The sequence below is a fragment of the Oculina patagonica genome, chromosome 12, assembly GCF_052425735.1.
Source record: "Oculina patagonica isolate OP01 chromosome 12, crgOcupat, whole genome shotgun sequence".
NCBI lineage: Eukaryota > Metazoa > Cnidaria > Anthozoa > Scleractinia > Oculinidae > Oculina > Oculina patagonica.
This window is the reverse complement of record NC_135769.1, coordinates 22794033-22820459: the sequence shown is the minus strand read 5'-3', so window position 1 is coordinate 22820459 and position 26427 is coordinate 22794033. Positions and strand designations below refer to the sequence as shown.

At 39.7% G+C, this 26427-nt stretch overlaps 4 protein-coding genes across 4 annotated transcripts; 3 read left to right on the top strand and 1 right to left on the bottom strand.

The window, feature by feature from the left end:
• The first annotated feature begins 1010 nt into the window (after window positions 1-1010).
• LOC144633624 (ras-related protein Rap-2a-like) lies at window positions 1011-2221 on the top strand. The gene has a single exon (XM_078492465.1). The coding sequence runs from the start codon at window positions 1290-1292 to the stop codon at window positions 1938-1940; it is 651 nt and encodes a 216-aa protein (XP_078348591.1). The 5' UTR covers window positions 1011-1289; the 3' UTR covers window positions 1941-2221.
• Window positions 2222-3580: 1359 nt separating this feature from the next.
• Window positions 3581-5913, bottom strand: LOC144633053 (uncharacterized). The gene is made up of 2 exons (XM_078491824.1): window positions 5715-5913; window positions 3581-4575 (listed from the first exon to the last, which is right to left on the bottom strand). Exons 1-2 carry the CDS (start codon window positions 5806-5808, stop codon window positions 3593-3595), a joined length of 1077 nt encoding a protein of 358 aa, XP_078347950.1. The 5' UTR covers window positions 5809-5913; the 3' UTR covers window positions 3581-3592.
• Window positions 5914-6612: 699 nt separating this feature from the next.
• LOC144631555 (small ribosomal subunit protein uS4) lies at window positions 6613-13473 on the top strand. Its single transcript, XM_078490004.1, has 3 exons — window positions 6613-7049; window positions 12064-12241; window positions 13376-13473. Exons 1-2 carry the CDS (start codon window positions 6652-6654, stop codon window positions 12239-12241), a joined length of 576 nt encoding a protein of 191 aa, XP_078346130.1. The 5' UTR covers window positions 6613-6651; the 3' UTR covers window positions 13376-13473.
• A 4067-nt stretch (window positions 13474-17540) lies between these two features.
• Window positions 17541-24511, top strand: LOC144631633 (uncharacterized). Its single transcript, XM_078490115.1, has 5 exons — window positions 17541-17929; window positions 18253-18405; window positions 20953-21276; window positions 22084-22230; window positions 24054-24511. Exons 1-5 carry the CDS (start codon window positions 17648-17650, stop codon window positions 24264-24266), a joined length of 1119 nt encoding a protein of 372 aa, XP_078346241.1. The 5' UTR covers window positions 17541-17647; the 3' UTR covers window positions 24267-24511.
• The last annotated feature ends 1916 nt before the right edge of the window (window positions 24512-26427 follow it).

The following is a 26427-nucleotide window of genomic DNA, read 5'->3' as shown; positions in this document are numbered from 1 at the left end:
CCTGGATTCCAGGTTGTGGAATGAGCAAATGTTAGCCCTGACACCGTTCAATCTTGCCTACAAAAGGGTATTTAAACGCTAGCTCTTGACAAAAAGCGTCGTCTCCCCCCCCCCCCCCCCCCCACCCCCCTCGTGAGAAAATTGCTTCGAAAAAACGAGGGCAAGGATATCGAGGGTAGTTGCTGTTGCCGGCTCGAAAAAAAAAACCGGAAAAATGAGAGAGTCGCCTAATCAGTTATCCATCGTTTTGAGTACCTTAATTTCTTATTCTCACTAAATTTCGCGAGTACTTAATTTCGCGAAAAATCAAGAGCCGTATTTCGCGAGTACTTAATTTCGCGATTTTGAGAGCCACTTGAGAGGAAGGTACAATTGGAGTGTATTAAATTTCGCGATTTTTATCTATTCTTCAATGTAAAGCTTTGACCTCGAAACTGTAACAACATAATTAATATGAAAGTCATCGTAAAAACAGCAAACAAAACAATAGACACATAACAAAACATAAGGCATTCAACAGTCTAAATCCCGAATAGGTTCATCTACGACAGTGCAAGAGCGAGATTTTGAGGAACTTGGCGGCAGAGAACAGTTCGAACAGCGCGACGGATAGAGTGGGAGATAACTAATGGACAAAATTAAACAAAAAACTCCTAAACATGAAGCTCAGACTGTTAGAATAACTATGATAAAACACATCGAGTTTCATTATTTTTTTTTATATTATCAGTACGATATTAAATTTCGCGATTTTAAACTTTGCTTGTCCTATATTTCGCGAGTATTAAATTTCGCGATTTTGTGAAAATCGCGAAATTTAGTACTCGCAAAATTAAGTGAGAATAAGGTATTATCTGTCAGTTCACTCCTGAACTCGGAATTTGCACTGCCAGACGTTACTAGAATGTTATTGATCAGATATGTCGCACATAATAAAAAGATTAAATCTGACAAGGCGCGAAAAGTATGCTGAAATACTGGCAAAGAAAAGCAAAAAATTTGCACGAATAAAACTCGGTTATATGCCTCCCGGGGACGTGATAATTTTCAATTGTTTGGATCATCTATAAAAATAAGTATTGCGAAAGTTCTCCCCTGAGTAATGTCAAAGTCTAAATTGCATCACATTCTCGCAGTTTTATGGTAAATAACGCTTCCAGTTGCGTGAACCTAGTCTTGTAGCCTGGCAAAGAAAATGGACTGAATCGAACTGAAATAGACTCTTGGATCGAACGGAAAGTTGGTGACGCTTTTCATCTAAATTTACAACTTTTACAGAACGAGAAAAAATGGCCTCGACTGCTACAATGCCGCCATTTGACTTTTGCATCTCTATCCTGGGGAGCGGTGGTGTTGGTAAAACATCTTTACTGAAGTCGTTTTTCGAACAAAAATTCAACGAGAAACATGTTCCAACCCTTGACGATTATTATGTTCATACAATGGCCGTGGACGGGACGCACTTCACCGTTTGTTTCGTGGATACCGCGGGTTCGTACTCGTTTCCTGTCATGAGAAAACTAGCGTTGAATTCAAGCCACGGTTTCATCGTCGTCTACGCCCTGGATAACGTGGCTTCGTTCAAAGAAGCTGTGCATACTATGGAGGAAATTTCCGCGCTTCGAGGGAACAGCGAAGACGTAGTACCCGTTCTTCTAGTTGGCAATAAACTGGACATAGATGTTAGCGAACGCGAAGTCACCGCGCGCCAAGGGCATGGAGCCTTGTCGGTTCTGTCGCGTCTGGAAGGCGAGTACATCGAGACATCGGCAAAGATAGATTTTAGGGTGGAAAAGGTCTTCATGGAGATGATCAGGACGTTAGTCCACAACGCCAGACAGGTCAACAAGAAAAGACTAACCAAGAGTCGAAGAAAGAGACGCCACGGGAAGGAGCGAAAATTCAAGAAACGAGAAAGAACCACGTGCAGTTTAATGTAAGAATTGTTGTCTTTTTTTTCTCCTCTGGGAGATGCCATATTTTTATCGGAGATACGACAGAAAGCTGTTGTTTGCATAATAAAAATCTTTTTTTTAAGTCAATACACCAACACATACTCAAGACATCGTGCTTGTAATTTATTAGAGATTTTAAATATTAATTGAGAACCGATGTTAGTTTTCATTTTAGGTCATTTTGTTTTAATCTTCCACTTTTAAAATCGTCCTTCCTAGAAGCCATTGTACTTTGTATTCGAAACGTTTTATTGAAATCTTATGCAAATGGGGTGCCCGAAGTTTTATTTTTCTTGTAATATAGTAAATCTAGTGGACATTTTAACAAGTATTATATTTTATTTAATAAAACATGAATGACGTTCTCTTCAGTTCTGTTCTTTCAGACTCAATTTTTTGTCGTCACTTTTTTTATTGGTATATAATGGAGAATTTTTTGCATGTATTTCTACGCTTGCAGTGATTAGCGCGCAATGAACATTGGGTGCAATATTTTAAGTCGGCGTGACTATAATTGAGGGGATGGGGGATGGGGAGGGGGGAGATTGAACCTCCCGCTTCTGGTAATTTTCACTCCCGCCTCCCGTACCTTTTCCTCGAGCTTCCCGTCCCTTTCCGGCCCGTAGTGGTTTCCTCCTCTTTAATTCACTTCTATTGCAAAATAAAACGGAATTTTGGTAGTTTTTCTCAATTTCTCCCGGTTCCCGCCACCTTGAGAATCCCGGCCCGCTTCCAACCTCGTTCCCAGGGCTTTTCCCTTGGTAATTTGAAACGGTTGGGCCCGCTCCCGTCCTCTCCTCTCCCGATCTCCCCCTTTACACAATACGCTGCAATATTTTGCGTAATATTTCTTGGGTGGCCGCAGGTTATGACCTGTTAACAATTACAAAATGGCGTCAGAAGGCAAAAAAAAATAAAATAAATAAATTGTAGCTGTTTTGCCCTTTTGCTCTAAGCTCTGTCCGGATCTTTAATAGTATTCTCGTTTGGAGGCTTGATAGAACGGCTACTGTTGTACAGTCTTCACACTGAAAATTCTGGGGTGTGTCATGACCAACCCTAAAATAGTTACCGCAAATTCGGCGCAGTGCTGCTTATGTATTCCTTTTATCTTTTTCTTGAAAATTAAGGGAACTAAAAAACGAAAAACCGATCACATTTGAGCGGACCTTTCAACTAGTGGAACCGGCCAGATGTTGTTATTCGGCTTGGTGCTTACGAGAAGGATCCAGCTCGGTCCGCTGGGAACGAGAATGTTATTTCGCGAGCTAAAATACTGATAATTGCTTTATGAGGACGGCTGAATTTCAGACTACTCTCGCCCGCGCCCCTTCGTTGGGGGGATGGGTCGAGAGGACGGCTGAATCTTCAGACTAGCCCTAGCTGCTGGCCACTCAGGGGCGGATCTAGAAAATTCAGAAGGGGAGGCCGAAAACATTTCGGTGGAAAAGCAACCCCTCTCCATGCCCACAACAAACTCTAGAAAAACGGTTGGTTACATCTTTTTAAACAAATCCAAGGATACAGGTTTGGGGGGGGGGGGAGGGGGGAGGACGGTCCCCGTCTCAATCCGCCCATGGCACTTGTAATACAAAATATGTGAACACAGCCAGTGGCTCATTTCAAATGATATTCTACTAATTTCTTTCGCATTTACTCAGAGCGTCACTGTACTCTGTAATCCAGCTTCGTAACAGTGCCGAATTCAGAGCGCCGTCGTGTTTGTAATTAAGTTTGAATGGATGAATGAATGCTATCTTCTTATCATATACTTTCCAAAAGTGCTCCGCTTTCCTTACTGGTGGCTCCCCGGGTTTACCAGGCAAGTATACCCCAGGGATGTACTCAAAATTCTCCTCCTTGTCAAGCATCCGACATATTGTCGGCACTGCAATTTCCAGGAATGAACTATGCTTGTAGAAAATATAAGACAGTGTTTTAAATGCATCGGTAAATTTTCCAGGAATGTAGAATACGTCCGAGCGACCACGAAAGCAGTAAAATGTCCCATTACCATTCTGTTTCAAAATATTTATCGACTCTTTTATGTCCCACACCGAGCTACGAGGCCGAAGTTTGTCATTTGCACCGTTGCCATGGTTACCAATCATTCGTGGCAACCATTCCTCTGGAGAAAATTCTTGTAGATCCCAGATTTCATCGTAAGCCTTTTGGCATGTTTTCATTCCCCATGTAGTGTTCCACCAGTACCATTTTACGGGTAGACTGTAATTCAGAAAGGGTATCGTTCCTTTGGGTCCTTGCCATATTTTCTCTCGGTCCATGCCAACTAGATTCCAATAGTTCAACATGACGTCATCGTTGATGAGTAAATACCCTGCGTATCCCGGATGTTTCTCCATAGCACGTGCCATGCACATGTAAGAGAAGTATCCTTTATGAATATGAAGGGCTTCTACGGAGTAGTTCGTTGTCTTCTTTGGCCCGCAAAACATTATCGTGGGAAATGCATTCTTGTACAGTGCTGTAAGGGAGGGGATACTTGAATAGAAAGGATAATTGTACACGATTACCAGCACAATGTCTGAGAATTCGTTTCGCAGGCAGACGGGTTTTGCGTCATTGCGGACTTGGCAGCTTGTTAAAATTGAAATTAAACCTGTAGAAATGACATTATAAATATCCTTTTAAAAGAAGGGAAATAAACATGAATATAATTATTGCGTTTTTTTCGTGTGTTTCCATAGCAGCAATAACGAAAAAATTAGATTAACTTAGATTCAAGCTTGAATTGATCTTAAAATGTATCCAGTTTATTCCAGCTTCATCGAAGGTCAGTTTCTAAATTCCCCTTTGGTAGGATAAAGCCCGGGCCAAACGAAGATGAGAGTTGATGAGAGTTGACTCTCATGAGAGTTTTCGTCAACTCTCATGGACTATCATCAACTCGGGCCAAACCAAGACGAGAGTCCGCCAAACTCTCATCGACTCTCATGAAAAATTTGAGTACGTTCAAAGTTGATGAGAGTGCATGAGAGTTCCACTGATGCCAAACGAGAGTAAGAGTTTAAACTCTCATCTCTCATCCTCGTTTGGCCCGATAAGTAGACGTCAAATGCTGGAGGACAGAAAATATAAACGGAAAGCCTCATCCTGCCTTAGTTAGGCGGTTAGGTGTCCACAATTAGTAATGGGGACTTTTCCTCTCAGCTACTACAGTTTGACACGATAATAAAGTTATTATTATTATTATTATTATTATTATTATTATTATTATTATTATTATTGATTAGCTCAAACGGCAATCGAGCTTTGAACAACCCGGCCCAGGTTAACTTATACCCTCCCCTCACCCACCAGGGATTAAATTTTATGTAGGGTGGGCTAGGGTTAAGTTTTGGTCCCCAAGCGATCAAAATACCAGATTACTAGATTAAAAGGTTATCCCATCCTATACATGGTTAAAAAAAATGCGTACTTTATTCGCCCGCATCCAGGGACACATACCCGCAAGCGGGTAATTTACTTACTGATGAAACAGTTTCAACTTGAAATCTGATGTCATGAATTCTTATCGATTCTTAATAAAGCATCTATCTTTCGTTTTTCATGTCCAAACTCTGTCAAAGCTTCTGTCAAAGGGAGATTACAACTTGAAACTGCTACATTTTTTATGCACTTCAGTTTACTCGTCAAAGCTTATCGAATGAGGGAAAAATAAAAATCCGTCAATTTAACTTTAAATTTGCTGAAATATAATCCCAATAAAAATAAAAACACCAAGGTTATTTCTCTCACCTTGGCAGATGCCGTACACCAACAGCACAATGAAAAGGACCACCAGACCTCGAGTCGATTTTAGAATGTTGACAGGGGAAGTCAAATTCGACATTGCTTTCCATTTTCTTCGTTGAGTGATTTTGATTTCAAAGTCTAAGTCATCTCGTATGCGTCGCTTTCAGCAAAATTTAAATATGAAAAACAATATCTTTGATAATCATGTATGAAAGCCTTTTCAAAGTGTAAAGGAACTATTGTCTTTGGTCACCTGTTAGGATGCAACAGGTATTCGACATTTCAGTGTCACTAAAGGGTATAGCTCGTATATGTCAGTGGTACCATTCCTTTTACAAGTTTAACTTAATTATTATTTTTAATATTTAAAGGAAAAAATCACAATAGTTTCCAAGTTAAATCGCGTTCTTGACAGGATCTTTCAATCACTTCTTTTGGCCTCTGAAGAGTTGCCAGAATATCAAGTCAGCCGTCTTATCTGGTGATCGAGGCTTTTGAAAGTCGTGTGCACATGAAGTTGTCAATGATTGGACGATTCAAGATAGTAGTCAAGCGCTCATTGGTTGAAAATCAGCCAATAAGATTAGCCAGTGAGTCTGAGCAGTTTAGAACTGTGTCAACAACTGATTTTTCGGAAATTAATTTACGATGGAATACAAATTGTATATTCAAAAAAACCAAAATTGTTGCCTTCATTACAATTGAATATGTTAAAAAGATTTTGCAATCTGAAGCCCAGAAAGCAACAAAACTGCACTCGGTTGAGCGCACAGGAAGCGCAAACTTTCCCCGCGTCCGCCGACGAGGGATACTGGTGACTAGTAAGGTTTATTTGGTAGTAGAGGGGGGTGCGGGTAATTCGTTATTGCTGCTCCACGTGGTGAAATGCTTTGCGGCCGCTCTCCTCCTTCCTTTTCATCGCCATTTTCTCTTCAGCAAGATGCCGAAGATTGTGTGTAGTAAAACCTACACGACTCCTAGGCGTCCCTTCGAGAAAGAGCGCCTTAATCAAGAGTTAAAGATTATTGGAGAGTATGGGCTTCGTAACAAGCGTGAAGTTTGGCGTGTAAAGTACACCCTGGCGAAGATTCGTAAGGCTGCCCGTGAGCTTCTGACACTCGAGGAGAAGGATCAGCGAAGGTTGTTCGAAGGCAATGCTCTTTTGCGTCGTCTTGTGCGTATTGGCGTGCTTGACGAGAGCCGAATGAAGCTCGATTACGTGTTGGGTCTACGTATTGAAGATTTCTTGGAGAGGCGTCTTCAAACACAAGTGTTCAAGCTTGGTTTGGCCAAGAGTATTCACCATGCTCGTGTTCTCATCAGGCAAAGACATATTCGGTAAGTCTTGTCAGGAAAAACTGTTGCTTTAAAACACACAACGTAACCATAAACTAATCAAAATTATGTTGATTACTTTGTTGTGTTTTTCGTTGAACGTGATATTAAGTGATCTTTTAGCTTCAGTCAAAACGAGTATATGGGGTTGATGGTAGCAAAAACTATAATTTGTTCTAAACCTAAAAAGTTATTTTAAGTGTAACTTTACTATAAACACTGACATAGTAAATTCTGGATGAGAGTTCCCTTTTTTTGAAACTGCTGAAAAAAAGATTAAAAGGGCCCTGACATTTTGCTGGCTTCTTTGCAAAAAATCCTGACAACCCCTCAACAAAGGCTGCCTTTCATATGGGAATTTTTGTAGAACATCAGTGCTCGAAATTAGAAAAAAATCCAGGTTGTCCTTATGGCAAATGCCGGACAACCTAACCCCTGAGTTTGGTTGCCCTGCTGAGAACTTGATTGTCCGTATTAAGTGTTATATGTTTTTTGGTTAAAATTTTTGTTCTCAGGCCGTGAGGCGATAACATTTATTTTACATTCATAGCGGTGAAAAACAGCTCATCTTAACAAACTACACAACACTTTCACTTACTTTAAACGTTAATGAAAATACTCCTTTATACTTTCAGAAGCGGTGTAGTAATTTTTTAAAACCTTACACCTGCAAAAACACACTAAACTCAAAACAGCTAAATATAAATTTATTCCCAGACAAGACGCTTCTCAGATTACATGTGGGTGTCAAATCTGTTCGCTTAAAAAAGCCAAAAATTCCGAACTTAGGATTGAAATATGAAAGAAACTTGAATAAAACTTTGCTCAGAATTGAATTTCATTCAAGATGAAGGAGAGACACTTTCAACACACGTGCACCAAAATATTTCGACGAAGTCTGTACGTGTCTGAAAACAACTCGGCAAGCTTATCCTGCTGGCTTATTGAACTTGACAACCTTCGATTTCCTTTTTCTAAGAGTTGTGGTGGATTCCATCGATTAGAAGAGAGCTATTTAAAGCTATTTTCATGTTTTTAATTTATAACTTCTTTCGTTTATTCTGTTGGGTGATCACAGTCGTGTGAGTTCTCTGGTTGTCCGGTGGTTTTTTCTCGGGCAACCAGGCCTATAATTTTCTAAAAAACTGGTTGCCCGAACGCACTTTTAGTCGACTCGGACGACCGGACAACCGTTAATTTCAAGCGCTGGAACATGGAGACAAATTTACCACAAATAGACCTTGGCAGTTTTGACAATTTCTAGTGTACATACAGTACATTGCGCACACCTCGCTATTACAGACACCCCGTTATTACGGACAGAAGTTGATGTCCCCACGAATAAGAATTACTGAAAATAACTCTCGCTACTACAGACTCCCTTTATTACGGACACCAGATTGTGGTCTCATAGATGTCTATTATATAGGAAGTCGACTGTATACAGTATACATTAATCCGAACTGCATTTCGTTCCTTTTCTTTTGACCACAGCAACTTTGACATGTATTGCAAATGAATGCAAATTGGGTTTAAGCAGCTGTTAGTGGAAGAGGCTTTTTGCGATAACCTAAACACAACAGCCAATCATCAACTTGTTGTTATCCGGCATAACAAGGGGCATGGGAATGTGAATTGTCATGAATAGAGACAGGACAACAGCCCTTTTAAAGTTTTGACCGTTTTGACAAAATTTGCCCCAGTCCAAACAAGTCATTCGCACTTGTTTTTGTGATTGTTTTCACTTAAAATGACAAAATGTATCGCACGTGCAATGCAGACCAATCATAAGACAGGCCTTCTGACAGGGTGCGGGTGTTTGGAGGCAAATTGTGCAGTAAAAAACAGCGATTGTCCGGGAATTGTGCGGGATTGTGCAATCGTGTAAAATAACAAATATTCGATCACCAGGCCCCCCAAAAAACCTGACATGGAGGAAATTCTGGTTCAATGAAAAGTGCAACTATTGTCCTCTTAGCTTGCTTATTAAACATAAACCAAATTTCCATTTTGCTACAATTTTAGCCAAAGTTTGTATCAACAAAATCATGTTGCGTGACACGATCGATTAAGTTTATTCAAAACCGTAATTCCTGGGCATAATTCTGCCTCGAAATAAAATGTTTTCGATCATAACAAGTTACTTTATGAAAAATCCCAACATTTTTGTACTTTCTTTGATATGTAGAGCGAATATTTTCTCGTTAAGGTTTAAAACTCTTCATGCCTGAAATTGCTGCAAAAACCACAACACTGAGACAAATGCAAATTCAATTGCGTGCGGCTTAATTTAATTAGATAACATGTTTATTTTAAACTTAGAAATAAGAGCTTGAAATTTGTATTTCCTGAATTAAAACGTCCTTCACTTGAATAACAAAAATAAAACCCAGGGTTGGAAACTAAAATTTCGGAGCACTCGCCATCTGGGCGAGTAACCTTCAAATTGCACTCGCCCAGATCAATTTTCACTCGCCCAGTCTCCTCCATTTAAGAAAGGAAAATTTAGCCCCTCACCCCCCACAAAAAATTGAAATATATATCTTAAATTTTAAATCACGTTCGATACTCATCGTGCCACCGTCAGTGGTCAATCGCGATACAGACTGCAATCTATTTTTTCAATGAAAATCGCCAAAAATAGACGTTACTCCTTAATAAACCATGAGCACGCTTACTTCAAAAGTTGAAACGCAGTTTTTAATTTGAAACGTCTTCCCAAATGCAAAGTGTCGAAATTGTTCAGAAAAAGAGGCAAGAAAATCGGGAAATAGTGATCTTGCCGCATTTCGCGGCTCGGTAGACGAGTTAGTGTGTTTATGTCCAGAGGTATTACTTTGTAAAGGTACGTCCATCATGTAACAATCACTAAAAGGAAGCCATTTTTGTCTGTTTACGAACTCGAACGCAGCTTTGTTGGAGATTTCAAAATGTTGGTAGGCTATCGGCTTGTGGACAGTGTGGATTAATTCGAAGTGAAAAGTAACCGTTACGCCTTTTTTTGAAAAATTTAATACTAGTAATACTGGATATGAAAATCGTACTCGCCAAACCGGGCGAGTGATCCGTGATTTGTACTCGCCCGACAGTTTTCACACTCGCCTGGGCAAGTGGGCGAGCGCTAATTTCCAACCCTGAAAACCTGTTTCTTGACGAGAAGTTAATGATTTTCTGTCGCCCAAAGTTGCAGCACTTTTGTTTGTCAATTCGCAAATCAGTCCGTTTGCCTTTGCGAAAATATCAAGTTCCGACAAATTGGCAGACATGTCAGTGCGGCGGTAAATTTCTTCGGTGTTTCGTCTTTGCTATTGGTTCATATGTATATGTATATATTTAAAACTGAGCGAGGAAACAAACACGTTAGAGAGAAAAGCGATATTTTGTTTTGGAAGGAAACATCATAATTATGGCAACACAAAGAAAAAACACGGCGACACACTGCGTTATCTTCAAAAGCTATCGCGCCGACAAGAACATTTTTGCGTTCACTACATTTTTGCCAAACACTCGAAGTTTGTCACGGAATGCAAAGATCTGATCTGACTGTGTTCTTTTTATCGATCTATAACTCACGTAAATATTTTCTCAAACCTCTGTGTGATTGGGTGGCGATCAATGGGAAAGGAATATCTTTTTTTCACTTTGAATCACTTTTAACAGAGTATCTGATTCGTCATTTGCAAAACAATAATGCCGCAAATCGCCAATGAAAAATAAGATTAGACTGAGACGAGAGACTAGTGCCCAGGCCGGCACGGAGCTATGTAGACGCCTTGTTGTTTTTATATCCGCTCGAGCTGTTCAGTCGCCGAAAGTGGCGGATTTCTCGATTTTTTTGCGAGGTAAATAGCCTAAATATAGCCTTAAAAGCTTCTTTAAATCTTGTCAATCAATGGGAATACCGATTTAATTAGATTTTTAACAAATCTTTTCATATTGTGCGGGATTTCGCGGATTTTCAGAAATTGTGCGGCTTTGACTGAATTGTGCGGTCCCGCACCCGCGCACCCTGTCAGAAGGCCTGATAAGAGAACTGCTGTTACAACAGTGGTGTTATGTATTGTTGGACAAGTTTTGTGTCTCAAAAAACTTATTTGCACTTGTTTGCTGCAACAATTGACATATAATGATGAAATCAGCCAATTGTACTAAACTTGTCCGCTAGTGCGAATTGGCCCTTAATCTGCTGGTGTAAAAAAAGGAAAACAATGACAACTCTGAAGAACATCAAAACAAAAAGAGAACATACAGTAACATTTTGGTTCTTATAACAAGACCATTACCAAAGGTGATAAAGTTTTAATGTGCTAACTTACATGTATATAGAGGGCCATTAGGGAGGTGACAACAAATATTGTCAGTGGGAAGAGACTTGTGCAGAAGGTGCAATACAGAAATTTTTAGCGTTATCTGTTTAATACCTAATGATAATTGTTTACTTCATTAATGACCTTGCAAAATGTTTGCTTTTAGTGTTATAAAAGTGATTAAACCTGTACATAAGTGCAGAAATAGAGCAGTTTTCAATTGAGTGTCGAAAAACCAAAACCAAAGTAATCACTCTGGCCAATCACAAAGGGCACAGACAATCCTGTGAACCAATCGAAACTCAAAGCAAATACATGTAGCTGGCACGAAGCGCGGGAAAACGTGCGCGAGCGAGAGCGAGTCACGATTGGTTTTTGTTTTAGTTCTGATTGGCTGAGAAAGTGGCGCGAGATTTTTAAGCCAATCACTGAGCGTAGTAATGCAAAACCAATGCAAACGCAATTCACTTTCGACACTCAAGTGAAAACCGCTCTATCTTTCTAAATTTTTCCCAAAACTCCAAAGACCAAGTTCTTTCATTGTAAAGGTGTAAATAAAGCATTGTGTACAGTACATGGCTGAGTATGGTAGCACTTATCATGAATGTGACAAGAATGATGTTTATTTATTTTCTGTACTTTTTGTTCCTGATTCCTTGAATGGTGATTTCTTCAACTCGTTTAAAGTCTTGCTCTGTTTCTTTTACCAGTGTGCGTAAACAGCTCGTCAATGTCCCATCATACATTGTGCGTCTTGACTCTCAGAAGCACATTGATTTCTCTTTGAACTCACCTTATGGTGGAGGGCGTCCAGGTCGTGTGAAGAGAAAGAACATGAAGAAGGGCCAGAGCCATGGCTCCGATGGTGAGGAAGAGGATGAAGATTAGGTGAGCACTAATTTACTTACACATTGTAAAATCGGCTCTGCATGTTTCCTGACTAGTTGTTTCATTCAAGTGCAGTTAGGCAGTCATTGCTATCTAAGCCAAGATATTAAGTTGGTGTTACATGGGGCAACTTGCAACAACGATTTTTTGCACATCAATTTTGCGCGAAAAATCAAACACAGTGTGTGTAACATGGTACAGTGGACAATTTTTCACGCAACTTTTGACTTGGCAACGCGTTGAGAGGTTTTGAATGCAAGTCAAAAACTGGCAATGCAAGGTGACAAATATTTAGAAAGTTGACTTGTGTAACAGGGTGTCTGATTTTTTGCACAACATTGTTGCACGAAAAAATGGTTGTTGCAAGTTGTCCCTTGTAACAGCACCTTAAGTTTTTTTTAAGAAACTGTTGCGCTATGCAGGCAAGTGAAACACGTACATTGTAGCCAATTATCTGCAAGCTGATAAAGTTAAATTAACCTACTGTTGCAAATTTAAAAGCTGACATTTCAAACGTAAGCCGTTAATTGGAGCAAAGGGTCAAATGTTATGCTATTGTTTGTAAACTACATATTGTGGAGATTTAAACTTATAGCACTTACATGTACATGTTAAAAGAGAGTGTTAAACTTGCTTGAGTGAAAGACCTGAAACATTTTGTTTAGGGGATTGCCCTGTAAACAAAGGCTAAACAGTTTAAATTTGTAATGCTGTACTTAAATGACTGTATTGATTATAGTTTGGCAATTCAGACAACTTATAACAATATTAAAATAGCCGATTACCTCTATAGCGCATGCCTGCAGGGAATCACGGTAATTGTATTCATCAAACCATGCGCAAGACTCAGCAACATGCATCGTTGCTGAGTGTCTCGCATGGTTTGATGAATACAATTACCATGATTCCCTGCAGTCGCGTGCTATAGAGGGAATCGGGCATTGGTTGAAATGAAAATTAAAGGGCCATTGTTTTTAGTAACATGTTATGTGGTGGGGCTTGAATGGACTAAACATTTGCCTATCAAATTATAGTTACAGTATTGTGTATAGTAGAGATGACATCAGGGTAAATTAATTCTGTCAGTTGTTTTCTTTACTTTTAATGTGTTTCTTCTCTCTTTCTTCATGCTAGTCTTTCTTGATGTGATGACTTCTAGGCAGAAGATCAGAGAACACCTCTTCTCAAAAAATGTAATATTGCTGGATAATAAAACAGCTTATTCTGATTAAGAGAGAGTGTTAATGTGTGTTCAGTACCGTGCACAATGGCTTGTAAAGGGGATTGGTGGGTCTCTTTATGTTTGTGTAGCAAGATGTAAAGTTTTAATTGAAAATCTCACAACAAACCACTATTTTGTGAAGTTCATTTACCTCTCTTCTCAATTTTATACAGTTTGAAAAGAAAACAGGGTAGTAATGATAAAGGAATTTAACTGATTTTACTTATTGTGCTAGCATAAGTTAATTGCATTTAATTGCAAAAGAACACACATTTTGTGTCAGATAAACACTCTTTTCCTTAAGCTAGGATCAGTTTATTTTGAAAAGCCTGATCGCAGGTTAAGCTGGGCAGCTTTGGCAGAAATCAACCAACACATACCTTCCCTCCCCCCTCCCCACCCCCTAAAAGAAATGTTGAGTGTCTTGAATTTGGGGGGGGGGGGGGGTAAGATTTTAATCCAGAAATGTTTACATGTAGTACACCATTTTACATGTAAGTGGTTAGCATGTCTGACTTGCAATCTCACACTCATGTCTGAGCCCAGCTCTCTGGCTTTGTGTTGTGTCCTAACAAGACACTACACTCTTCATTGGTTTTGAAACTTGAGTTCTGGCAAAGGAAACATGAAGAAAATTCTAAAATGTGCTATCAAGGGAATTTTCATCTACGGAGACCCAGGGACCCAGACCTGGCGTCATATGTAGGTTGAGTTTGTTGTTGGTTCTCATTCTTGCTTCAAGGGCTTTCCTTTGGGTTTTAAGGTTTTCCTACCTCCACAAAAACTAACACTACTAAATTCCAATTCGATTTGGAATCTGGAATCGGAAGAGCCACTGTTGTTTTTATTTTATTAATTAATGACCTTAGCCTCAATAACCAAAGGGTCTTTCATTACATGCTAATTAAGTTAAATAATTCTTGATGCATGCCAATTTTTTATGTCCCCTGTCCCAAGGGAACTCCTCACTCTGGAGGGAGGAGGAGCCGAGAATGTGTCGGACAATTTTAAAAGTTGCACAATTTCCCGCGCAAGGGAGCGCCCAGTATACATGTATAATGTATATCGTTGAAAGTCAGAGCAGGTCGATTTAATTGACCGCTGAAGGTATAAATCCAACCTCGATCCCAGACTCTCTCATTAACTTCTTTGTCGTTGACGACAAGAAAGAAAAGGAGGGAGCCTGGGGTAGTCGGTTGGGGTAAATCCGGCTGTGACCGTCAATCGTATGTCGTGTATGCCGATTCTGCCAAAACTACTGGTTGCACCTTTTTCTTATAATGTCTTGCATATTTGACTTCAAACCCTTGTGCAATTGGTAGTAAAAACTTGAAGTAGCGTTAGGTTTTTTAGGTCATTTTTTTTTTTCAGATTGTCTTGTTGAACGAAGCGTAGCGTTATGGAATAAATAAAACATAATTTTCCAATTGATTTGACAGGAATCCACCGTAAGAAAATAACTGGCACGCAATGCATGCAGAAGCGATGACGTTTTACAAAGGGTTTTAAATATTTTTAGGAAATTTGTCAAAAATTAACGTAAATTAAAGTTCAGTGGAACACCGCTTTACGGCGCCCGCTTAATACGAACAGTTTTGTTTGTCCATACATTTTCTCTAACATTAAGTTAATAACAGACAACGGACACTTTTTTCTGTGACCCAAGTGAAACGCTCTCATACAAAGTTTACCGCGCTTTACGGATACTTTTCGGTCACTGCTTATATTATCTTTGCACCATACATTTTTCCATTTGTAACGATTGTGTGCTTATTGCACCTCGTTAGAAAAATGAAAACTTTCTTCAAGCTATGCGTATTATTCTAGTTGCGTTACCTTATAGCGTGACATCTAATCTACGATACACGATACCTTTCGCGAGCGACCGGATATGCAAGGTCAAGTTCTGTCTCTGACCGGACCACACAGACCCATTGTATGATTTCGAGCGACTGCGTAGCGCATGTAAACAGTGATTTTATATGCTGATTTTAAATGGTGAACATGGCGCCAGATAAAAGAAATATGTTCCACACGTCTTGGGGTTTCTGTCCCTTCTTCGGTGGAAAAAAAATCAACTGGCATTTCAATTTATTCCACAGAAGAAGGGACAGTAACCCCGAAACAAAAGCAACATATTTCTTCTATCTGGCGCATTATTCTCCTTTACACAGGTCAATTGTACATCTGTCTGTTTACTGAATCTAATAGAATTTGTCAAATATAATTTGTCTCTTTCGTTCATATCTTTTATTAGTCCTTTTTAACTTCTCAGGAGTATTTTGCTTTGTGTTCTTCGCGGCGATTTCTTGTTGTGCTAAACTTAATCTTTGTTCTCCCTGTAGTTAGTTCCCAGTCCTATTCGGTTGTTCGAACGAGAATGACAGAACCGATCCAAGGGCTCCGGCATAAAGCTCGACTACGTCATCGCTTAAAAATGGAAACAGATTGAAAGCCATACTTTTTCCCCGAAATTTGTCTCTGTACTAACACCATTGCGTATGCTAAGTTTGAAGTTTTTAGAACGTGTAGGTACCTTATTACATGAAATTTTTGCGACACGTTAATTACGCGATTTTGAGGTGCACATATTTCGCGACACTTAAATTTCGCGATTTTGCCAACATTTTGTATTTTGAATCACTTTAATTTCGCGTTTTTGAGTGAGACACAATTGGCAATATATTTTGACATGCCTTTGAATTATGTAAAACGACTTCATCGAAGGAACAATAACGTAAAAATTAACAAAAACGCAGGGGGGGGGGGGGGGACTTAATCTTGGCAATAGCAACAACAGAGCAGTTCTTACAATGTCTACAAGTGAGTCAATTGACGACAACATTCATTTACATTGATTACTAACATATGCGAGTCACTTAATATTCGCGTCATGTTATGTTCGCGACACTTATTGTTCGCGTCACTTAAATTTCGCGATTTTTTTAGAATCGCGAAATTCGCGAAATTAAAGTGTCGCGAAAATTTCATGTAATAAGGTATGTGCATTTCTCCTATGAGAGTTTTTAGGTTTTTCTTGCGCTAAGAGTTATGGGTAACTGTACCTTACTCTTCCCAAGGTCTCTTGCTACGATTTTGGGAACGAGGTTGGCGAACGAATGAAATGTGCCTTTCCATTTTGTATTCTCTTCCCCAGTGCCCCGTATCTGTACCGATATTCGGAACCGTGAGGAGTATGGGAAACCAACCAATTTGCTAATTTCGGTTCAACCGTTGCATCATAGTTAGTAGAGGGGAACTATGGTTGCATGCAACCGAAAATAAAAGGTTATCTATGGCTACGTCTCGCAAAGTGCACGGATTTTTTTTCGGTCATTTTCTGGTCGAAGCGTGTAATTCCATTTGATAACTTTCAACTGAAATTTCTAAAATTTTTGGTTTAATAGATAACATCTAAAAGTAGCTCTCAACAGCACTTTCCGTTCATCAATCACTGTATTGAGGCTTTATTTGAAGATTTGTCGGCTCATTTCAAACGTGGTTTTCAAGAAGTGCTTTGTCATAGTACGGGCCAATACTGAATTTGTTTTCAAGAGCTAAGCCCACAGATAGGAGTGAATTAACCACTCTCTAGAAAAATTAAGAACTATCTAGACAAAAACACCCCGAGTTTGAATGTTGTGTTTCAAACTTTATACCCCATCCGTACTACATTTAATTTAAGTGACATCTTTTATTGGTCGCAAATGAGTTTGGTGACTCAGCTAACTATAATATTGATAAATTGAACGACTGTTGAATCGTAAACAACCAAACGATATTGCCCGTGTTAACGAATGACAGCGTCAAACACGCAATCTAAGTGCTTATACACATTAAGGTCATAACTAGCAGCAACTACTTGTCAAACACTAACGTGTGGATATTTCTATGTTTTATCAGTAGAAATGTATAGTCCGTTCAAGGAATTGGTCAAAATTCAGTTATGTTAATCGCGTGGGCACGATACCGATATTATTAACCGGGAAGACATTATGAATAACGCATATTCTGCGGTGAGCTATTTTAACGACAGTATCCATTGTGTGATCAATGACTGGCAGGCCTGAATTCGATCTGATTGGTTGAACGGCTTTAATAGACTTCCTTTAAAGAAACCCTTAAAAGATCAAAGACTGTATGTTTATCACGTTCATTCTCTCGGCGATCCAGGGTGCGTCAGCATGAAGGTCTTCTGTGTAACTGTGTTGGTTTTGGCGGTCTTTCTTTCTGAGTCCAAAGCGGCTAAAATGGACGATTATCAAATGGCATCGTTTCAGAATGGAAACTACAAAGTGATGTGGAAATACGACATGATCAAAGACAGCTTTAAGTTCAACGTAACAGTAAAAGCAACGGGCTGGGTCGGCTTTGGTGTGGCAAAGGAGAAAGGAGCAGCGATGGTGAATTATGATGTGATAGTGGGAGGCGCTCGCGGCAAGGATATGAACGAAACCTACTGGGACGTAAGTTACCTTAGCTATGTGACGCTAGTTTAGAGGCCTTCCAAGGGGTAAAAACGACACGCAACGCGGCCCTGAATCTGGGCGACACAAGAATTTCTTAGCGACACGCGACATGAGCTCCCATGTCCCCGGATCCCCAAAAGCGCACAGGTTGGCCGCTATTATCTCTCTTAGTTAACTACAGTTTTGCGGTGTATTTATGAACAGAAATTAAAAAAATACGTTCGAATTGGTTGTTTAGTTAGATGTAAAGAAACATTAGCATATGTTTATATGCATGGCCATCAGATAAATAACGTTACGTAACTCTTATTTTTGTACAGGATTATTTCACGAATGCTACAAAGCAGCCCCCAGCAGATACTACGAATAATTGGGACATGGTTACAGCGATGGAAGACAACGGCTACACAAACCTGATGTTTGAGAGGAAAAGGAAAACAAATGATACCAGCGGCAAAGACGTTGAAATTATGGTATGAAACCGCACCTAACCAGTACATATCACATGAACATATTTAACAATTAGACTACGAGCCCAAGTTTTCTATGAGCAAATAGTCAACGAGGCGCAGCCGAGTTGACTATCGCTCATAGAAAACGAGGGCGAGTAGTCTAATTGTTTTAGTAGAAACTCTAAAGGATTGCAGTCCAAAACCTACAATATTGTGCACTTTGAAGACAAAAATCAAGAAAATTTACCGCTTAAAGAGCTACGCGAGCGCGCGACTGTTTTCTATCGGCGATTATAGTTCACCACTAAATTTTTTCCGATTCTGATTGGTTTAATTTGAACACGTGACGCGATAGTGCCCGTCTGCCGGAGGGCACTATCGCCCATAGTGCCCTCCGTGAAAAATGCCGGTCGATAGTGCCCGCCCGTGACTGTTTTTAAACAGCTGCCTGCAGACAAAAACCCAACCAAATTCACTCATAGTGGGTTTCTCTGGTTTCTTTGTTAAATCGGCTTTCAATGAGTTTTTTCCTGGTACGTCTCTTTGTGCGCGGGGGTGGTGAACAATAACATAGAGGTGTCTCGGCTTCGGCTGACCCTGATGTTCTAAAACTATCCGGCTTCGCTCTCGGGCTAATATTTGTTTTAAGAAATCTTTCCCGGGGTTCAGCGATGTCCGACAGACACTCTATTGTTAAAATAGAAATCAGTGGGAGAACCAATCAGATTCGCGGATTTCCATTAGAACACAGCTGAGTTTTACTAACACTATTTAAAACCTGACTGAGGCACGGTTATGGCGCTTCTCTTATATTTACGCATCAACATTTCAATTTTATGGAATCGGTTTTGTGCTTTTCTTAAACGTTTAAGTCTGTAGAGCTAGTCTGTAGACGAAACCCTAAGGTGTGACCATTCAAATGCAAATTTCCAATGAGTTCATTCGTGTAGTGCTTATTATTTTTCAATATTTTGCAAAATGATTTTTTTTCTCCTTAATCTGAAACGCAGATCAAGAGTCTTACCAACGCGGGAATATTTGTCGTTTATTCTCGCGCGTGTTTCTTTACGCTCCTTAGCTTGGTGACAGTCAAAAATGATTGATTGCGACTCTAAAGTATAAGACAACCAAATGACCAAAAGTGACCACAAACAATTATGCAAATTCAACCATGACGTAAGTCGAAGCTATGCTATATTGGCTACTGCGCTAAAGACGAGTAGCTTTGTGTGTTTATTGTGCTCATTCAAGTAAGTGTGAACAACAAACAATTTTGTTGACTATCAGGATTTTACGTGATATCAATGCCAGCAACAAAAATATAGCAACAACATCTAGATTATTCGATGTTAAAGTTTGGAAAAAACAATCGGTTTCACCTGGCGAGCCCTAATATCTCTAATATCTCATGAGCATTCAGATGATAGTATCAATATCGTAATTAATAATATAGCCCGGGGCATGCATTTTCCATATTGGCCCAGTGGCACAGCGTGTTTACCGCACAATATTTTTTTGAAACCACGACTTTTATAACACACGTAGCAGAAAAAAAATGCAAGGAATCGACGTTCTTCAAGGCGAAATATTTCAGATCCTGTTCTTCACACAGGCAGTCTAGAGAAACTGAAGTATATCTTGCGATAAGAAGTGAATTGAACCAAAACAAACCATATAAGGCAACTAACAGAAAACGCATAAATTAAAAATTTAGTTTTACAGAGATATATAAAACATCTTATTTACATCTGTACACCGTCTCGAATTTTTTCCGAAGAACCCATTAACGCATGGCCGAAACGTCCCATTTTATAATGTTTTAGTCACCGACAACAATTATTTAGTTTTTAAGATAAATAAAAGGTCGATCGAAACACAAGAAGTGAAACTCGGGTAGAAAATGACCTTATACCTTCGCGAAATTTGTTAAACCGAAGTTCTGAACAACCTCTATGCAACCAACCTCATATTCTCCAGCTAATAGGCTGGTATCGTGTCCTCTTAAATCTGGCGTGCGTGAACAAAATTGATAGGAATATTGCCGGAAAATGAACAAATATCACGAGCTTGAGGAATAAATCGTGTAGGCCTGTCTATAAACAACATGCATCGTTGTAAATACATATAAGTCTCCTAGACAACTCCATCCCGGAAAACTGAAGGAAAAAAATCACGATTTTTTTAAGACCGAATATGTTATCTCAACAAAATAAGGGCGGATTACTCTCAAGCGTGCTCGGCCCAAGGGAGACTGGGCTCTATTTTGAGCGATGACGTTACCAGGGCTAAGCTCCTTCTACGAAGAAATGCACTCATAATTTCAAAAGTATAGGTGGGGATTCGGCATCCTCGGAAACCAAGGGGCAGTAAATCGGCGCGAAAAAAAGTAAACCCGGCAAAAGTCGGAGAGGTGAAACTTTCGTCGCCCCGAATTTTGCCGGGTTTACTTCGTATCGCCCCGACTTACTGCCTCGGGTTTCCGAGGATGGAGACTCGGGACATGAATGGTTCAATATTTGGAAATGTTATTGCTGTCTAACCAGGTTTATGTTTTTTAAAATTTCAAAGCGAGGTAAGATGTATTTGGTGTGGGCGTACCATCCAACCAACGATGTGAACCCAAGCACCGGAGCCTTCATGTATCACCAAAGCAATAGGGGAATAGTGCAGCAAACGTTCATCGATCCAAAATGGACCATTGAGACACTAGATGACAACTACAGGCTGTACTGGGCATATGACAAGAACACAGACATGTTTTATTTCACAGTAGTGGTGAAAGCAACAGGTTGGGTTGCATTCGGTGTGTCTAATGAATTTCCAACCAACATGAAAGGCTACGATGTGATGATTGGAGGAGTGATGGACAGTAACAACATGGGCTATGTCGGGGTGAGAATAACGATTAAGTTTATATAGTATGGTCATCACTAGCTTGACGAAACGCTTTACTTATGCTTCTAGATCAAAGCGGTTTTCACTTGAGTATCGAAAGTAATTTGCTTTTGCATTGGTTTCGCATTGCTACGCTTTGTGATTGGTTTTAAAACTCGCGCCACTTCCTCATCTAATCAGAAGTAAAACCAATACCAGTCGTGACTCGCTCACGCACGTTTTCTACATGCATTGACCTCGACTTTTGATTGGTTCACTGGATTGCCTGTGCCCTTTGTGGTTGGCCAGGGTGATTTTTTTGGTTTTGGTTTTATGACACTCAATTGGAAAACGCTCTAAATCTATTCTAGCGTATTTAAAACCACTTTTAGCTCACCAAGAAATAGAAAACATTCATTTCGGCTTGAATTAGCGTGAACCCGTTTAAGTTTTTACTCGGCATTAATTAGCTTTCTATGACTGGTCAAAGAGAAACGGCAAGTTTCAGGTTTTTCCGCGACCCACAAGGAAAAAAAAAACCGAATTTGGTGAAATCAAATAAGTCTTGTGCGTGTGGTAGCATTTTCTTACTAGGCTCCGTAGAGTGAATCCCAGTAGGAGTTTAGGGGACTGACCCGCACCCATTTTGCATGTTCTATTCGGGACTTTTGCGATGTAGAAAATTACCTTCAGATAAACATTTCTAAAGAAGATAGAAGATAGAAAGATATTAAAGAAACAATAGTAAACCAAACGGAACGAGGATGGTTGAGATTTAGGAAAGACTTAGATGGGTTGTGTCATTTTCTTTGCCTTTTTTTTTAGGATTATTTAACTAGTACGAGAGAGAGACCTCCAAAAGATGCAGTGAACAACTGGAATTTAACATCATACGAACAACGCGACGGCTACACCAAGTTGACGGTTCACCGTAAAAGAGACACTGGCGACAACGAAGACGTCGTAATTAAGGTTGAGTTGCAGTTTCAACATTTATTGTTAACAGAAATCTGCCTTTAGAGCAGTTTTAATTGTCTGCTTTGGTTTTGTGTTTACCAAGTACAGGAATTGTACTTATTGCGCGACCTAAATCACCAAGGGAAAAGCCCTGGGAACGAGGTCGCTTATTGCGTTCGACGAAGGAGAGCGCAAGCCTAATTTTGTTTTTGTGTCTTGTGTCTTTTGAGTTGGTATGCCTGTGTACTGTTATGCGGAATGAATCGAGCCGCATTGCGCGCGCAGATGTATGGACACACATTTAGCCTCCCCGCTTAATTTTTGCAGGGGCAAATCTCGGCCGGGAAACTGGTAGCCACAGATGGCCTCGATTTCATGCAAAACAAGATGGCGTCCCAAACTGGGCTCAGAAACATTATTTTGCTTGAAAGAAGGGTTAAAAAACGTGAGGCCAAAATTGTAATTTTGCCGAAACTGTTATGGAGAACATTAAAGGGTTATCATCCGAGGTAGCAGAGTTGTCTTTAGCCACTGAACGTCATAAAAAGAGTAGAAATCGAGTAAGTTGATGCGTAGTTTCGTATTGAGTTCGTTCGTAGGTAAACCAGCGCGTTTTCCCGCAATTATATGTTGCACAAAACTACAAATTGTTAGAATTACATGCATCGAGAGTGGGTATAATACGGATCAAAATTGTTTTATTACTTCTTTGAATTTATCGTTATTCCTAGAAACACCACAGGCTCCCCAAGCTCAAAATACGTGGTGTATGGGTCGTGTATGGGAAAGTCACTGATCGTAAAAAATTGTGTAAATAACTATCTAATTTGAAATAAAGCTTTCCTAACTCAAATAGGCCTTTTTGTTGTCTCTTGTGCCGATTTTGAAGCCATTCTGGCGCCGTTTAGTGAAGTTATTCGATATCGTTGTCTCTTAGAAGGAGAGACAACGATATCGAATAACTTCACTAAACGGCGCCAGAATGGCTTCAAAATCGACGCAAGATACAAGAAAACGACACATTTGAGTTAGAAAAACTTTATTTCAAATTAGATAGTTATTTACACAATTTTTTTTACGATCAGTGACTTTCCCATACAATTCTCTATATACACAAGCTGTCCCATACACCACGTATTTTGAGCTTGGGGAGCCTGTAACACTAGACGTTGCGTGAAGTGGATTACTGTGTGAATTATGTCTGTATTTGTACTTCGTGGAATTTTAAATCGAAGTGAAACTTTTTTAACAAGTCAAGTGAAATAAATAATTACTTTTGTGTACATAATATTTCATTCATTCTATGTTCGTTTGGCTCGTCACACAATCTTTCGCACACTTATCCTCCTCCCGTTTAGTGAGGTATAAGCATAGTAACTAACTTTGGTATAAGGCATATTACTAGTAGGCCGACCATATCGGTTTTTTTTGCCAATGCCTGCCTACCTTGGGTCTATTTTACCTATAGGTCGAACGCACTCCCCTAATCTCTGATTACTACTAGTTTTATCTATAAATTATTACGGACGTAATTATCGTTTTATTGTCTAAAAAATGTATAACTGAAACAAAACTGGTATTTGCATTCCCTCTGTCTCCTCCCAGGCCTCTTTCCTTGGTTGGCCTGCGGTGTGCCTGTTTCACTCGGAAAACCATCGCCTTTCACAAAATGCAAAGGCACCTGGGAGTGAGACAGCGAAGTCCATAACGTAATGAAATAAGTTTCAAAAAGGGTGTTCAGTTGGGCTTAGTTGACAGCCGGACGAAAAGAAAATATCACCCAACTTTAGCAACCTTGCCTGAGACAACTGACAAATGCTTTATTTCTTTATTATCAGCCGGGAGGGTACATTGTTTGGGCTTACCATGCCACCAAGGACGTGCCGGCCGATGGCGCCTTTGAAAGACATACCAAACAAGGAGGAATGAAATACACCTTTATACAAGATACTAATGGAGGAGATGGAGGGAAGGATTCGTCTGCAGTGGACTACCCATCCATATTTGGAATCATTGCTCTTCTTTTGTTCCAGTTTGTGATGCGCGCCTAAACTGCAACATGAACGAAGACCGCTGACACGACTAGCGTTTGACGAGCTAGGGATCGATCTGATCGACAACACTCGTAATGTTTTCATTTTTCACTAAGATAGCGCATTTTGCTTGTTTTTTTTAAAAAAAAAAAATGAAATATTGTTGTATTTCGGTAAGTTAAATAAGCAGCTGATTTCCATTATTGCAAGGTTAAGCTTTTGTAAATTGAAAATAAAGATAAATGTTTTCTAGCGTTTATTTACCAACGCCTCAGTGTTAGTTCATTCGTTCCTGATGAAATTGAGCTTCGCTTGTTTCTCTAAAAACGTTGGCTTTTGGGTTCTGTACATGCTGTAGTTTTGACGTTTGATCTCTCTCGGCGAAGACTGCGCTCTTCCTGTTGCACCAAATGCCGTTGTTCTTCTATTTTATTGTATGAGCGTCATGAATTTATGAGCTGGCTGGCAAAACGCGACAACAGCGCGGCAAAAAGCATGCAATAAACCAGGGGCGGATCCAGGGGGGTGGATTGGGTGGCTAGCCACCCCCTGTCCACCAGAAAAGAAAAAAGAAAAGAAAAGGACAATGTCCATCCACCTCCATGTCGGCGGCCGTTCAAAGTGGACGGCCATTCCTGGGATCCCTCCTTCGGCTTGAACAACATGTGTATTGTGACCTGCTTTGTTACGTTGTCTTTACGTCTGCGTCCTCGTCTCCCCCGGCCCGGGTGAGCATCTGCCTCGCTCTCACTGTCCTTCCTCGAGGGGAGAGTGTTACTAGCTGTATGCTCTCTCGCGGGCCCGGTGCATCCCCACTCCCGGGGGGCCTGGCTCAATTGGTCCTCGCCAAAAAGCTCCCATTTTCAAATCCTCCTCGCCCCCCCCCATAAATTGGAGCTAAAATAGAAACAAAAAATGGTAAAACACCCCCTTTGAAAAATCCTGATCCGCCCCTGAATAAACTTCTTATTAACTCTCACTAGCTCAGGACCGTACTGAGAGAATTTTGCTATCGGCGGACTTTTTTTTTGTACGAACATAACTTCGCTCGGTCCAGACCAAACAGACCTTTGACGAAAGCTATGTCTAATTAAGTTCAAAACGCATAAAAAAATTTTCTTCTTGATATAAATAATCGAGTTTTTTCATTCTCTGTTGATTTGGTGGCCAATTTTGTGTCGCTAACAGGGCAGTAAACAAGGGCAATAATAATTTCGTGCGTCTAGCATTTATTCAGTCGTATTATACGTCTCACACGAATTCGTTTGTCTTAAATTAAGGAGGCTCGATGTAGTTTTTTTAGCCGAAGGGTGGTTGTTTTGAAAATTAAAACTATCTAGGAAGCCAATGTTCGATTTTTGCCATAATGATCAAATATGACCAAATTTTAATTTTTTACCCGTCACTTAATCACAAAGGTTACCATAGTAACAATTGACGTTTTCTTTTGTTCTCAAACAAGCTTGATTTTCTCCAAAACTAGATTGACTCTTGGTATTCATTTTTTGATATGTTCAAGTATAGTAGATTGACTACCTGTACACAAAATTTTAGGAAAATCTGTAAGAGCGTTTTAGAGTAAATCAAGAATGAAGTTTTTGTTATTTTCTTATAATTTCCTACAATTGGCAGTCTATATAATTTAACAAATTAAAGCAAAAACTCTTTCGCTTTTAGTTAATGGTCTTTCATGGTGTAAGTATTTATATTTCAGTGAGAGTAACTGCGCTCAATTAATACAAAACAATTTAAAAGCGCCTATTTTATATTAAAACGGGGTTTTTCTGAAAATTTCATTCTTCATTTACTTGAAAATGCTCTCACAGATTTTTCTAAAATTTCATCAACAGTTAGTCAATCTACTAAACTTTAACATATCAAAAATATACACCAAGAGTCAATCTAGATTTCGAGAAAATCAAGCTTGTTTGAGAACAAAAGAAAACGTCAGTCGTTGCTATGGTAACCTTTGTGGCTAAGTGACTGGTAAAAAGTTAAAATTTGGTCATATTTGATCATTATGGTGTATTTTGGCAAAAATCGAACATTGGCTTCTAAGATAATTTTAATTTTTAAAACAACCACCCTTCGGCTAAAAAAACTACATCGAGCTTCCTTAACCCCTAAGGGACGGAGGGGGAGGGGGTTTTTCTACAAAATCTCCACCGGTTAAACGTTC

What these genes read in the sequence shown, in the direction of transcription:
- LOC144633053 (XM_078491824.1), bottom strand. Translation starts at nt 5,808, where the DNA reads ATGTCGAATTTGACTTCCCCTGTCAACATTCTAAAATCGACTCGAGGT. An exon ending in GGTGTACGGCATCTGCCAAG is followed by an intron (nt 4,576 to 5,714) that starts GTGAGAGAAATA and finishes TCATTTCTACAG; the next exon opens with GTTTAATTTCAATTTTAACA.
- LOC144631633 (XM_078490115.1), top strand. Translation starts at nt 17,648, where the DNA reads ATGAAGGTCTTCTGTGTAACTGTGTTGGTTTTGGCGGTCTTTCTTTCT. An exon ending in GCAAAGACGTTGAAATTATG is followed by an intron (nt 18,406 to 20,952) that starts GTATGAAACCGC and finishes AAAATTTCAAAG; the next exon opens with CGAGGTAAGATGTATTTGGT. An exon ending in ACAACATGGGCTATGTCGGG is followed by an intron (nt 21,277 to 22,083) that starts GTGAGAATAACG and finishes CTTTTTTTTTAG; the next exon opens with GATTATTTAACTAGTACGAG.
- LOC144631555 (XM_078490004.1), top strand. Translation starts at nt 6,652, where the DNA reads ATGCCGAAGATTGTGTGTAGTAAAACCTACACGACTCCTAGGCGTCCC. An exon ending in ATCAGGCAAAGACATATTCG is followed by an intron (nt 7,050 to 12,063) that starts GTAAGTCTTGTC and finishes TTCTTTTACCAG; the next exon opens with TGTGCGTAAACAGCTCGTCA.
- LOC144633624 (XM_078492465.1), top strand. Translation starts at nt 1,290, where the DNA reads ATGGCCTCGACTGCTACAATGCCGCCATTTGACTTTTGCATCTCTATC.